The sequence below is a fragment of the Phragmites australis genome, chromosome 6, assembly GCF_958298935.1.
Source record: "Phragmites australis chromosome 6, lpPhrAust1.1, whole genome shotgun sequence".
Classification (NCBI taxonomy): Eukaryota; Viridiplantae; Streptophyta; class Magnoliopsida; order Poales; family Poaceae; genus Phragmites; species Phragmites australis.
This window is the reverse complement of record NC_084926.1, coordinates 7,460,141-7,475,390: the sequence shown is the minus strand read 5'-3', so window position 1 is coordinate 7,475,390 and position 15,250 is coordinate 7,460,141. Positions and strand designations below refer to the sequence as shown.

General features: G+C 45.3%; 1 protein-coding gene across 1 annotated transcript; it reads left to right on the top strand.

Annotated features, from left to right (window-relative positions):
- The first annotated feature begins 2,902 nt into the window (after positions 1-2,902).
- On the top strand, positions 2,903-5,418 carry LOC133921433 (abscisic acid 8'-hydroxylase 1). Its single transcript, XM_062366299.1, has 5 exons — positions 2,903-3,574; positions 3,674-4,057; positions 4,143-4,311; positions 4,506-4,612; positions 4,721-5,418. Exons 1-5 carry the CDS (start codon positions 3,038-3,040, stop codon positions 4,934-4,936), a joined length of 1,413 nt encoding a protein of 470 aa, XP_062222283.1. The 5' UTR covers positions 2,903-3,037; the 3' UTR covers positions 4,937-5,418.
- Positions 5,419-15,250: the final 9,832 nt, after the last annotated feature.

Sequence of the window (15,250 nt, the reverse complement as noted above, 5' to 3'; positions counted from 1 at the left end):
GTTCTGAACGAATCAAGATTTCTAGGAACGGGAGCTCAATTTAGGGGTGCTTAGCTGGTTCCATCGCTATGGATAAGGACGACTGAGAGAGCTGAGCCGAGCCGAGATGAAAAAGAACCAAGTCGAGCCAGGATGAAGGTACCAAGAAGATAGCGAGTCTGTTAAGTGGTTGGGCTAAGTCAGGATGAAATCGATCGGTCAGGTGCGCTCGTTTTGAATTCGGCTACGGAATTAGCTATATATATATATATATATATATATATATATATATATATATATACACACACACACACACTAAAAAAGGCCAAGTTTCACTTGCTCTCTTGCGTGAGGCGTGCGGCCCTGTTCTGATAATTGGAATAACACAACCATGGCGCAGGAACATCTGGATTCTAGAAGGTCATGGCCTCAGCAACGACTAAAGAAAACAAGTTTGAGTATACGTTTGGAACGCAAGAAATAATTGAGGAGACGATATATGATATGCTTGGTAGAGCAGCTCTAAGAATTTTTATGGCTCGTTATCTTCTGCTTTGGAAATTTTTGAAGCTGTTATTATGGCTAGATCGATGGTTTTTGATTGAACTATATTATTCATTTGAATTAAAAATAAATATTTAAACTATATTATTTTATCTTGTAAATTTTAAATTTTATATAGATTTAGAGCTAGAGGTTGCCAAATATGATGATGCTTCTCCCAAAGTTGCCATGTATTTCCCGCGTTATTAAATGATAAAGATCGAGCACCTACGCTCGTTTGCCGCCACTTGTCCCTTGCTTGCATGGAGCGAGGATCGGAGGGGAGTAGGAGGAGGGGAGGTATCTTCAAGGCACACGTGGCGCGGAACCAGGCCGGGCAGATACTTTTTCTCTGCACCCTACACTGCTTCCTCGCCGTACTTCGGCAGGAACATTCAGATTATTCGCAAGATTGAATCGGATGGGAGTAGATAGTCTAACTATGCTGCACAGGATCTCACGAATTGATTTAGACCCTCACAGCTGGCACCTCCGGCCGTGCAAAGGTCAACTCGTCTGACTGCACATGGTTTCTGAATTTTTTTGATTGGGATGGTAACCTACTAACGCCTCAGTTTTGGTGAGCATTTCAAAAAGGAGATACTATGAAATTATTTCTTGTTCAAAAATCGAAAAAAAAAAGCGATGCGGCATGCGAACGACCATTTCCCCCGGCGGACTGCGCAACACGTGTAATTCAGATAGAAATTTAGAAGTTAGCATTCTCACGAACGCATGCTCCTTTAACCGGTCAGTGATACCGGCTAGCCGTCGTCTTTATTACTGCCAGCCCCCGGGTTTGATCGATCACCCACCCATAAATTTAATCACATAAATAACTACACTGCTCAAAGCTCACTTTTTTTTCACACTTAAAAAAACCAGCTTCGATGAGTCCTATTAGAAGGATTGGCATTTTTTTCTCATTTCAAAAGCGTACACAATTGGCTCAATCAGTAGTAGTAGATATGTCTAGGGATTGAAAACGTTTGCGATGGCTACCTGGCAGGCCGCCAGCTTATGCAGTGGCGAGGCCAGGAGGACGGATGAGCAAGCGGCCAAATCGAGCGGCATTATAACAGAGGCAATGGCAGTACGAGAGTGGCTGCTGGTGCGGAGACAGGGAGAGGTGAGCTGGAGCGAGGGATTCCCCAGCGAGCTGTGGTTATTTTCTTTTGGAATTAGGCTATATGTATTTTAATTGAAGATTATGAAAAATAATTTGTAGATTATGAATTAGAAAAAGTTAAACTAAAAGTTAAATTACATAATCTATATAAATTGGTGGAAGATAAATTATTAGATTGTTACAATTCGAGAACTAGATTGTTAAAAGATGAATTGTACAATATATCTGTTGTTTCAATTTGTAGATTGTGATTGGTCATAATCTAGAAGCGGAAACAAACGGAGCCTTATGACCTATTTATTTCAGTTATAGATTGTAAAAAACAGCTTGTATATTATAAATCGTAAAAAGCTAGTAAATTATAAAAGCTAGATTGTACCATCTATGCAAACTAGTGGAAAACAGATGTTGGATTGTTATAATTTAAGAACTAAATTGTATAATATAGATTTTACAATCTAGACTATTTATTTTAGCTTATAGATTGTAATTACAATCTGTAATCTACAAATTAAAAACAGTAAGTAATTGGTGCTTGTTTGATTCATGGCCTAAGAAGGATTTGACTAGCAGGATGGATGCCAGACCTCTGCCTGTGCTCTGTTTGGTTGACACCCTGTTTGGTTGCCTGGCAGCTCGCAGTAAGTCTGAGCAATGGAATTAGTTTATTCGCTACCTCCCAGCCATATGACAGTAACCAAACAACAAGAACGCCATACCTAAGCAGGCAAAATAAATCTCAAATTCAGAGAGTACTCAACAAGCAAAATACTCAGCAAATAAGCGAGAGCAACAATCATATAAGCGCTTAGGTATATTTAGCAGAGCTTTCAGAGCAGTTTTTTGATTGAAATCAGAAAAAACTCTATCAAACAGTAGTATTCAACTTTTAACTACTAAGTAGAATCTATGGAAATAATTTTCTGAAATTAACTAAAAATTGAGGAGCTAAAAATATAGCTTCTCCTTATTCACTTTTCCGTACAGAATCACTTTCTTCGTATATTTTATTTTAAAAATCACTAAAGAATTATTTTTAACCGCATAACCATTTACTTAAAAAATCACATTAAAAAATTTAGATAAAAAAACTCTACCGAACCAACCTTAATCGTACAAGACTTCCGTCTCCCCCCTCCCCCTCTCTTGCTCTCGCACGGCTCCCGGCTCGAGTGCGCCCTAGTGGTGGTGTTGGTCGATTTGTGCGTGCAAAAGGCTGACCACCAATCTATAAATAGCTGCCACCTCCCTCGCCTTTTCCTTCCACCCCAACAGCACCGCCCATCTCCCCCTCCTCCCAGCAGGCAACCCCCTCCTTCGTCCTCTTCCTCCTTTCCCCTCTTCACTGCCACTAACAAAGAGCAAGCAAATCACCTAGCCGTGGCCATGGGCGCCTTCTTGCTCTTCCTCTGCCTCCTCGCGCCTTTCGTCCTCGCCTGCGCCGCCCGAGGCAGGAGGCGGTGGGCGGGTGCCGCCGACGGCTCGCGGTGCGGCAAGGCGCTGCCGCTGCCGCCGGGGTCGATGGGGTGGCCGTACGTGGGCGAAACGTTCCAGCTCTACTCGTCCAAGAACCCCAACGTGTTCTTCGCCCGGAAGCAGAACCGGTACGGGCCCGTCTTCAAGACGCACATCCTGGGGTGCCCCTGCGTGATGGTGTCCAGCCCGGAGGCGGCGCGCTTCGTGCTTGTCACGCAGGCGCACCTCTTCAAGCCCACCTTCCCGGCCAGCAAGGAGCGCATGCTGGGGCCCAAGGCCATCTTCTTCCAGCAGGGCGACTACCACACCCACCTCCGCCGCATCGTCTCCCGCGCCTTCTCCCCCGAGGCCATCCGCGCCTCCGTACCCGCCATCGAGGCCGTCGCGCTCCGCTCCCTCCGCTCCTGGGACGGACAGCTCGTCAACACCTTCCAGGAGATGAAGACGGTGAGTTCTCGCTCTGGTTTTTCCTCTTCCTCTGTTCAGCTCTGCTCTGTTCCACAAAGAGCTCTCGTGCTGACCGGTGTGCCGCTGTTGATACTGCAGTACGCACTGAATGTGGCATTGCTGTCCATCTTCGGCGAGGAGGAGATGCGCTACATCGAGGAGCTGAAGCAGTGCTACCTGACGCTAGAGAAGGGCTACAACTCGATGCCGGTGAACCTGCCGGGCACCCTGTTCCACAAGGCCATGAAGGCCCGCAAGCGCCTTGGCGCCATCGTGGCCCACATCATCTCGGCCCGGCGCGAGCGGCAGCGCGCCAGCGACCTCCTGGCCTCGTTCCTGGACGACCGCGAGGCCCTCACCGACGACCAGATCGCCGACAACGTCATCGGCGTCATGTTTGCCGCCCGCGACACCACCGCCAGCGTCCTCACCTGGATGGTCAAGTTCCTCGGCGACCACCCCTGCGTCCTCAGAGCCGTTATCGTAAGTCCCGTTCCCCACCATCCAATCAGTCGACGCACTCTCAAACTGCATCCAGAGACTGATACTGAATTGAATACCGCAACAGGATGAGCAGGAGGAGATCGCGAGGTCGAAGGCGTCCTCGGGCGAGCCCTTGACGTGGGCTGACACTCGCCGGATGCGCATGACGAGCCGTGTAATCCAGGAGACCATGCGGGTGGCGTCCATCCTCTCCTTCACCTTCCGGGAGGCCGTGGAGGACGTGGAGTACCAAGGTGAGGCGCACGGTCACATCCCTGCCCCGTCTAGTTATTTCTTATTAGTCGGCTCCCGCTCGGTTCCGTTTCATGTACGTTCGCGGCGGCACTGTTCCTGTCGTGCGCTGCTGCTAATGAACTGGACGGACGGGACGGGTTCTTAACCGAAATGAATAGACTGACTCACCGGTGCCTCGCTGTGCTGGCTGCAGGGTACCTGATCCCCAAGGGCTGGAAAGTGCTTCCCCTGTTCCGGAACATCCACCACAGCCCCGACCACTTCCCCTGCCCGGAAAAGTTCGACCCGTCCCGCTTCGAGGTCAGTTCAGTCTAACAGTTCCCCTCTTGAGCCCTGCCCTCTGCTTCGCTAGAGCGATACACGAGCGCGTCATCTAACAAGGCTGGCTCAATCTGTTCTTCCCTGCAGGTGGCGCCCAAGCCCAACACGTTCATGCCGTTCGGGAACGGATCCCACTCGTGCCCGGGCAACGAGCTCGCCAAGCTGGAGATGCTCGTCCTCTTCCACCACCTCGCCACCAAGTACAGGTGGTCCACCTCCGAGTCCGAGAGCGGCGTGCAGTTCGGCCCCTTCGCGCTGCCGCTCAACGGCTTGCCCATGACCTTCACCCGCAAGGACGACTGACGGACTCGGCGACCTGCACGGAAGGAAAACCAAACGGGAAACAGTCGGATGGTGGTATGGTATATACTTCTACGAACGGTTCGCGAAAACCGCTGCCGTAATTGGCCGACCGCGGCGGTCGCCATCGGACGGGACGGGACGTGGGATCAAGACAATTTGCGAGCCCGTGTACTGATTCTTCTTCAGCCGGAAGGGAGGAACGAGAACAGAGCAAAGACCGGATTAGGCTTAGCCGCGTAGGTGTCAGTCGGTGTTAAGCAGCTAGTAGGGATCACCCAACGCCACAAAGAAGTGGCGGTTAATTGTAAAACTAAATCATTTTGATCTTCTTTTTTTTCCCTTTCATATTTGAGCCAACACCTAGGAGAAGAGAACAGAAGAAAAAAAAAATAGGAAAAGAGAGAGGCCCTGATTGTGATGTAAGCTCACTAGGTTGTCCGCATATACGTGAGACCTACAGTATGGGTACATGTTTCTGTGCATATTTCTTTTCCCCTGACCCACGCGCGCGCATCTCTGAGAAAGGGAGGATACCGGTGCCCAAGGTGCCAGATCTATATATTTCCTTTTTGTCATGGATCCCTGCAGCTAAGGCCCAGGACCGGGAGAGACAGCTACCCCCTTGTATCGTTTCGTCCAAAACAAGATTCAGTTGCTCTAAACAGCTACTCCACTCCCTTGTATTGCTCTGCTGCTCCATCTCCGGCGATTAGATAAGCAATATTCTCGATCGCCTCATGTGATTTGTCTGTGCATGCTTTGAAGGAACAAAATCTGCACCACACTAAACCTCTAAAAGATATCAGGTTGGACTTCGCGACATGTTACGGGTACCCCTTTGGTCAAACCGAAGAAGCCATAGTCCATATTATTGTGGTCGGGATCTTTTACAGCTTTCGTCTTCCTTCTTTTAAACTTCCTGGTACTTCTATTTTTAAACCCAAACCAGCAGGAGAGCTATTAATTATGTACTAAAAAGGAGAATAGTTTCGACAGACCAAAAGTACAACCAAAAGGAGCACAAGTTACATCCCCATCCTTAGACGTAGTTGAGGTCTCTTGGGAGATCGGAAAAAAGAAGAGCAGGCTAATCTCTCGCTACAAAGCACCTTAAGTGGTGCGCTCCCGCAAAGGCCTAGATACCCGTCTCTTCTAGCACAATACTTAGGGTTTTCATTGTCGGCTTCTCTTTTTTGTCGAAAGTACGTCTATTCCATTCTTTTCAGATCTCCCAAGAGACAAGCATAGCCATCAACCGCAAGACTTTCCGGGAGGAAGGGATACAGTTGGTCATGGCAATCCACTAGTTCAAAATGGAGTGATTCTGCGGCCATGACTCTAGGCGGATGGTCGGCTGCCTTAGCTTCCTGGCAATACCCCGCCAGACTCTACTGGTATAGGAGCATTCCGCAACCAAGTAGAGACAAGACTTAAGAGAGTGCTTGCACAATGTGCAAATAGGATTGAAAGGCCAAGCCCTGCGGGTGAGGCAATCCGTAGTCCACAACCGACTCTTAATGGCCAACAAAGTGAAAATTTTGCACTTCGACAGCGTCCACACCTTCCAAATGAGCATACTGAATCCTGTGAAGATGGACCCCTTGAACATGATGGCATATGCGGACCTCGCGGAATAGTCGCCCTGGCTTGAGAATTTCCGAATAATGGAGTTAGGAACCCGGGATGAAGGTTCACTTCCTGTGTAGCCATCCAAAGCCAGATGAAATGGAGGATGTGCTCTCGCGAAACATGCTGGAGGGAGTCCATCTCAGAAATCCAAATCCCGTGGGTTATTGCTTCCTTCAGTGAGCACTGCTTTCCTGTAGAGATCGCGAAAAGGAGCGACGCCGATCCTTTGGCTTGTGTCCCATAGCCCAGGAGGAGTGCTAAAAGAAAACTTTCTCTCCACTTCCGATGGTAATGGAGGTGGCAGCCGCGAAGAGTAAATGGTCTGAGTTGTCACATGGCAACCAAACACTGACCCCTTCTGCGTCACCCCCTCATTCATGACAAAGTCAGCGCTACCAAAGAACTCAAGGTTGAGAACTCAATGCCTCCAAGCGCTAGTGGTCTACAGACTTTTTTCATGCCACCTTGCATTTGCCTCTGGTGATGGGCTTGCATCCCGTCCAAAGGAATTGCCTCCTTGCACTGTCAATCTGGTGCAAATTAAGGCTGGAGTTTTGACCACTGAAAGGAAGTGCATAGGCTGGGAGGTCATCACAACTTCAAAAGGCGTAATGCGACCCGAAGGTGTCATGTTTTTTCCTTTCCAAGAAGACATCTTCTTGATGATCTTGTTGACCATCAATTGCAGCACTGATGCCTTCAGACGACCAATAGTGAGGGACAACCCAAGATAGGTGATATGGAATCTAGAGATGACCATCGATAGATCTGACATAATCAGATTCAAGGCCTTGCATCGAATCGGAGTGACCGATGCTTTGGCGAAGTTGGTTTCCAGGGCCAAGGACTGTGTCACACCCGATTTCAAAAGTACAAACCAGACGAATTCCACATGTATGCTAGGATCATGTTCGATACATGCAGTGACGTATAAATGAAATCATTACAATATTATTACATAATGATAGAATTCATTATAAAAGGATCTGTATGTCTTAAAGAAAAATACTAAGATAAGCCATCAACGATAGTGGATCTTCCATCAATCCACATGCGTTGTCTAGGTGAGCGTCAGCCTAGAACATGGTCTCTAGGTCGAAGCCTTCCTCCTGGAACTCCACTTCATCACCAATGTCTGAACAGTAATTGGTCACAACAGGAAAAAGGAAAAAGAAAAATGGTGAGTACATAGAGTACTCAGCAAGTGAGAAAATATGTGATATGAGGGTTTAAGACAAGGAATGCTTGACTCTAGTTTACTGCAACTAAGTCATTCTAACATAGGACACAAGAAGACATAGCAGTTCTATTTACTATGTGCGACGACAAGACTTTAAAAGACATAGCTACTACCAAACTCACCAGGTATTCCATACCCAAAACCAACTCTTCGGGTGACCACCACCCGACTACCAAAACCAACCATCCAAGATTTTCACTAATCATAAAAAAGTCTAAGCCAACTCTTGACTGTGATGTGCTATCAAACTCGTATCGCAATTAGAATTTGATTCTATGCTTAACTTTTTTTAAGTAAATGATGTGAATAGTATGGACTTTATATGTATGTGATTCATCTGTGTAATTTTCATGTCATATGTGTCATGGTTAATTGTATAATGTTCTATGTGTCGACATATGATGATTCATATTCTCATGTAATTCGTTACTAGGTATTAGGTGTAGTATCTTAGTATGTGATCATGGAGACTTGAAGTGTGATGGCCTGGAGCATAGGGAATGTGGTGTTACTGAATCGTCGTCCGGCCGACGGCGTGGGGTTGCGGTGGAGCGAAGGCCTCGATCTGTCAATCCCTAGTTGGACGTTAGACCATGGTTTACATGCAGATGAAGATGGATTATAGGGTTCTTAAGTTGATAGATAAGGAGAAAAGGTTATTTGACTTGTGCTGAAGTACGTTATGCCTAATGAAGAAGTTACTAACTATACAGGAATTGTTTTTGCTAACCTACTTGTCTAAACATGGTGTTTTTATGTGGAAATACTATACATGATTTTTTTTTGCTGACCTATTTGTCTAAACAGGGTGTTTTTATGTGGATGGCACTTTATTTCAGGTTCCGAGGGCCCTACAAGGCCCGGGCCATCAAGTGTTATGGGAGATAGGTTTCCTTCCTGTGCACCCCTAGTACTGGATGGGAGAAAATCATGAACGTGCTACAAGTATTTATCACCTATTCATAGGGCAACATGACGTACATTTTTGTTATTTTAAAAATGGGCTTGCATATTTGCTAATTTTGAAAATAAAATATATAAATAAAAAATTCCTAATACGTGGCCTCAACTCAAATAACTAGCCCACAAATAAAGGCCCAAAGCCAATTTAGACTCCAAATTCTTTTATTTTCAAAATTAGTTGTACATATACATGTGAACAGCTAAAACTCTAATAGTGATAATATCATCTAAAACCCTAACAGTGCTAATAACAGCTAAAACCCTAACAGTGAGGATAAAGGGAGGCAAAAAAAAACCTAATAGTGATAATATCATCTAATACCCTAATAGTGATAATAACAGCTAAAACCCTAATAGATATACACGTACTTTGAATAGCTAAAACCCTAATAGTGATAATAACAGTTAAAACCCTAATAGTGAGGATGGGAAGCGTGACATCGGGGATCGAACGTGAGAGATGATAAAGGGAGAAAAAAAAAAGATAGCATGGTTACTTATGTGTTGAGACCATTGCCACGTCATTACCAACTAGGACGAAACCAAACTTGAAACAAGTTGGGGAGGAAAGATGTTCGGTTTTGTTAGTGTGGAGGAGACCAAATATGCTTTGTCTGGTTTTGTTAGTGTGGATGTACCAGTATGCCAAGTACTGGAATGACGCATACTTGCCATAAATTTTATCTAATTCCTCGTGAACAGAACTGATGGTACTTGATGTTTTATGAATCTGCAATAAATTCCAGACATAGTACATACTAAAATTTATCAACTATGAAATCTCAAATGCAAGGTTCCCCCTCCTGGAACCTTGAATTTGATGTTTCATTTTGTTCAGATAGGAGAAAGGACAAAGACAGAGCACTCATCGCTACGATCGTATGAGCGCAAGAATCATCTAAAACAGAGCTATAACAAAAAAAAGTTATAAGAGTTTTAAGCTACATGGGTCTTTTTTAAAAGAATATGGACCATTTTGGTAAAAATAGAAAAGTCTAGGAGCTTATTTGTAAAATTTTAGGGACCCATATGTAAAAGGTAAAAGTTTAGGGGCTTATTTGTAAAAATGTAAAAATTCAGGGGCTTGAATGTAAATAAATAAAACTAGAATGGGCTAAATGTAAAAAATAGTAGCTGATAGGGCCCTTTTGTGAAAATCGAAAAGTCTAGAGACGTAAATACAAAATCACCTAATTAAAGAATTGGCAGATTAATTTTAATTATAACCCTATTGCTGACTGGGCTGCTGACTCGGCTCAAGTGGCTAACATGGATCAACATGTGAGTGACACATGTCGACACATGGCGCTAACGTGGACTACGTTATCCGACTAGGATTATAAGCACATGTTGTGGCTTCCTAATTGCTCATGAAGCGGTATCTTTAATTCTAATTGTAGCAGTTCATCTAGGATCAGACAGTGGGAGGCGGGCTACCTCGGCTTTGACTTAGGATGGTTGTTAGCTGTGGGTCTTCATGGTAGCACACGGTCGAAGGACAGCAGAGGAGACGCTGCGATGCTTGGGAGGCGACATGAGCTACGGAGCATGATCAAGTGACAACGGCGAGCTTGTTTGACAGGGTTGTGGGTGTCAGGGAAGACCGAAGAGGTACGGCGATGGCGGGCTTCAACAGCGGAGATTCGGCGGTGGCGTGAGAGCTTTTGGGTGGGGGAAAACTGATGGAATATGGGGTTTGGGGGCTTGGGCGCGGTGAAGCAAGAGGAGGCTCGGTCAGGGGTCGAGCGAGGTTTTACAGCTGCAGGGGGGCAGTTGCAGAGACGAGGTTCGTGCGCGCACACCGGAACGTGGGGTGGCGGTTTCGGTGGAGCAGTTGTAGGGTGGGAGGTTGTGAGCAATGGGCGTTTGCGGAGATGGGCATCACAACCTGCCCAAAGGAGTGAAGGATTTCAGTTAGCGTCGCCACATCATGAGTTGTCGGTGAAATGAAGACAATCGTATCATTGGCATACATTCGCATCCTATCATCATTGAAGTTCCCGCCTACTTCCAAGGAGCTCCGCTTGGGAAGCGAGGGTGAGGAGTCTTTGGAGGGAGTCAATGGTGAGCGTAAACAACATGGGTGACAACAGATCACCCTGTCTCAGCCCCTTTCCATGAGCGGTCGGCGGCCCAGGAATAACTTGACAGAGATCCGTGAGGTGGAGGTCTCTAGAAGGATCAAGATAAGAACTCTCCATTTCTACAGGAAGCCTAGATTGGTGAGGAGATCAGGCATGTAGTCCCACCAAATAGAATAAAAAACTTTTGAGATATCCAACCTGAAGAGAAGGGCCGGCGTGCAGCTCTTATGGAGTTTCCTGGTCGTGTTCCTAACTGCCATGTAGTTGTTGTGAATGTAGTGCTATTTAATGAAAGTGCTCTGACAAGAGAAAACCAAGGAGTCTAGGTAGGGGGAGAGCCGAAGAGCCATAATTTTGTAGACAAGCTTGGCCTCAGAGTGAATCAGACTGGTCGGCATAAAATCTACAATGGCTTCTACGCTCACTTTCTTTGGCAGAAGTATAATGTTTGCTGAGTTTAGGAGATGAAGTCTAGAGGAGCGGAGGTCGAAAAAATCCCTCATAGCTGCGATCATCTCTAGCTTGATAATGTGCCAACAAGTCATGAAGAAACGCCCGACGAATCCATTTGGCCTCGACACCTTTTCCTGAGGTGAGAGCTTAATGGCAGAAAGGATTTCATCCTTCGACGGGTGCCCATCAAGCAAGAAGAGGTCCACCTGAGGAAGATTAAGGAGCCCCCAGTTGATGTCAGTGTCCCTTGATGATGGCTTTGCTATAACTTGCTGAAAGTGGGTGTGAATAGCATAGGCTTTTTCTGCATGTTAGGTTGCCCAATGTATGCTATATGGAGCTTCTGGAGCATTGACCATGTTGTGAAAGAATCTGATGTTGGCATCACTCTCGCGAAGAAAAGTGATCCTTGAGGCTTGATGCTTCCTAGCCCGCTCAATGGCCGCCAATATGGCTGGATAACGAGCCAGCTCGAATCGTTTGGGCTCGGCTCGTTTGAGTTCGGCTCATTTAGGATCGGCTCGTTTGGCTCGTTTAATATAATGAGCAAAAAAGCCAGCTCGGCTCGACTCGTTTGGCTCGTAAGCCAGCTCGTCTGGCTCGTAAGCAGCTCGTTACTTTTTTTTTAAGGGAGCAACTCATTACTAAGATAAAAAGAATATAAACATCCATTGAAAAATACATCGATAAAATCATATAACTATAGTAATGATATCTACAAGTATAGTACTTCTTTACATAGTTTAATAAGAGGTATAATTGCTGTAAGCTAAATTTCTTCTGAAATTTTTTTAAACCCACATGCTGCACATCAGCAGATAGATCCACCTATATATGTTTTGCTACTGGAATAAAACATTCATCTAAAAAAATATATGAAACAACATTCCCCACACATCCGTCTATACATGCAAAGCCTGAAGAAATGATCTATGGGAGAAGAAAAATATAAAAGTTGCATCGCAACGAAGAGCTGACCAATAAAAAGTCAAGTAGGCTGACGAAGAGCCTTTTCATTGAAGATGAAAATGATCAATAAACAAACTGATAATCATAGTGAAAGAGAGCATTATGATACAGACGATGGTCCTGGCTTGTTTGGCTCACGAGCTGCTTGCGAGCTGGCTCATTATCTAAACAAGCAAAAACTCTGATTTGACTCGTTAGATTTTGAAACAAACTAAATCGATCCAAGTCAGATACAAACTGAGCTAGCTCGCGAGCTTTGAACTTTTCGTCCAATCCTAGCCACCAAGGAGAGCATTTTCTAGTACTTCTGCTCAATTGAAACGAATCGAGCTCTCATGCTCCTGTTGTAAATCCTCATACCCTTTTTCTTGAGAACACACGGAATAACTATGTATCTTTGTGTCAAGGAGAATAAATCGAGTTTTAAACAGAATGGAATAGACAACACACAACAAAACTTCTAAGGCTTCGACAAAAGTGTACACAAAATTATTCAGATTTGGCTGACAGAATTTATGTGCTAGATTTGTCACATATCTCATTACATAGGAAGTATCTTATGTGATAAATGATATGTATATATAGCATGTGAGATATAAGATCATCCAAGTGGTATGTATACTTTTTAGTAGTTTGTATATATTTTTTAGTATATTATATTTTATGTACAAATATGAAGATATTATCAAAATCTATTAAAATCGATAGACTTCTTTTCAATTTTTTCATGTAATTCAAATTGGAGTATCTTAGAATAAGTATATAAGTATACTTATAGTGATAAAAGAGTATATCTAGTTTATTTATGTGGTATATCATAGTAGGAAGTATGTACTCCCGGAGTATATATATATATATATATATATATATATATATATATATATATATATATATATATATAATTGTTCTTAATTTTCTCTAACATACATAATAGGGAAATAATTGCGGAAATGATCATTATCGTACAGTGGAAGAAAGATGTCCAGCCAGTGAGGAGGCAGTAGGAAAATTATGGTAACAATGCAGGCTAGTGTTTGATTCATAACCATGATAGTGGCTTGCCGCATTTTAATTGCTACCTAGCTGCTGGTGGTAGACTCATTTGGCCGCCAGGTTTCGACATTGTAGTGGCGCACAGTATCTCCGTCACAAAATATGTTGTGCCTTAAAAATTGCGGCCAAGTGAGTATATACTATATAGCAACTAAAGAGGGCCGTAAGAACTAAGCAAAGCCATTACTCCGTTTCTCTGGTCTTTTTTCTTTGGAAGGAAAACCTCCGCCTCTCATATCACTGGCTCATATCACTGGAAGGGCGACCTCACCTAGCAGCCAGTGCCTCTTCAGTCCCCTTACGAGGAGGGCCAATGGAGCTGCACGATTGGATGGCTCCTCCATCTCCATCGGATCTCCCACCAGATTGAGCTAAACAAACTCCCGATTTCCCTCGGGATGGACCGAGGAAGCGTCCTAACGTGCGCGGTTGACTTTGGCGACGCCGGAAATTAAAAAGGAGGCGATCGGAGCCGAGTGGCCGGCGGGCCGACGACGCGCGCTCGCATGTACTAGTACTCCGTAGTAGTGAGGAGGCAACCAGGCAAGCGAAGCTTCGCCGAAGCAGAGGCGGCAGCAGGTCGCCTCGCACGCCCCTCTCCTCCTCTAATGGCGAGACAGATGGAACCCTATCCTCTGTGCCAATTATTCAGCTAGCCGGGCGCGCGGCCACGTGCAGGCAATACTCCGCCACTCGCTCACTCGGGCAGCCAGGCCCCTGGGCCGACGGACGGATGCGTGGACTGGCTAATCAGTCCCCGTGCGGCCACCGATGCTCCATCTGGCCGTGCCATATTGCAATGCGTCCGGCGTCCGTGCGTGACCGAATCAGTGACGATCTCGCTGCCGATTGGCTTCCGGTTCTGTACTCGTCTTCCCGGCCGCAACTACGCTGTCCATTCCCGGACCGGCGAGCCGGCGTCCGGGTTCGGGCATGCATGATGCATCTCGTTTTGTCTACTCCCGTACACGCTCGTCAAGATTTTGTCTGCTACCCTCGCGTAGAGCCAGCACGTGGCAGCCGGGTATTGTTGCTACGAGTCGTCAACGCGTGCATGTACTTGCGAGATACGCATATGTCACTCGCGGTAACGAATTAAAAATCTGTGTGTATGAGTGAAACCTCGAGTGTCCACACGAAGAAAAGGAAAGAGGGAAAACCGCGGCGCCAGTTTCATCGGGCCACATGTGGCGCGATATGCCTCTTCTTGGATGACGGCTCGCCATGTCACGTGAAAATTACAAGTTGAAGAAGCTAGCAAAGCATCGCTCGGCGGTACTAATGCATGCGGCCGTTTCCTTTCGTTTTAGCTACAATGAGGTCAGCCTTTTTCGAGGTGCATTTCATCTTGTCCATCTCACGGATCTTTAGACCAAATCTATATTAATCGAGAGAAGGTTTGCAATTAACGTCTTTGAAAAATGAGAAGTCAACATGAAGAAAATAGAGAGGATAATTGCGCACCTTTGTCTCGCATGAAAATTACATGTTATAAAAGATTATCTTTCGATGATCGCTACTGCTTATGTAGGTTAGTATCATGACTGTTCCCTTTTAGTTGAAACCATCGAAAAGTCAACCAAAGCTAGACACGTATAAGTTCTGAAAACGATCCTCTAAGATTTTTTTTCGTGGCTTCTTGTGAATTATGAAGTCAGACCTCCTTTGAGGGCCTATTTCATATCGTCAATCTCACAAAACTTCTGCACCAAATATATATTTGTCAAGAAAACTTTCGCAATTAACGTGTTTAAAATTTGATAAATCGATGAGGAAAATGAAGATAAAGGAAGGCTGCTTGTAGAAATTAAAGCGAAAGCACTAGCTCATGTTTTAGGCACTGGTTAACTCAAAACACGTGGCACGGTCTGGCTTTATGGATGATGGCACTCTTGTCTCCCATGAAAATTACAATATATAGAA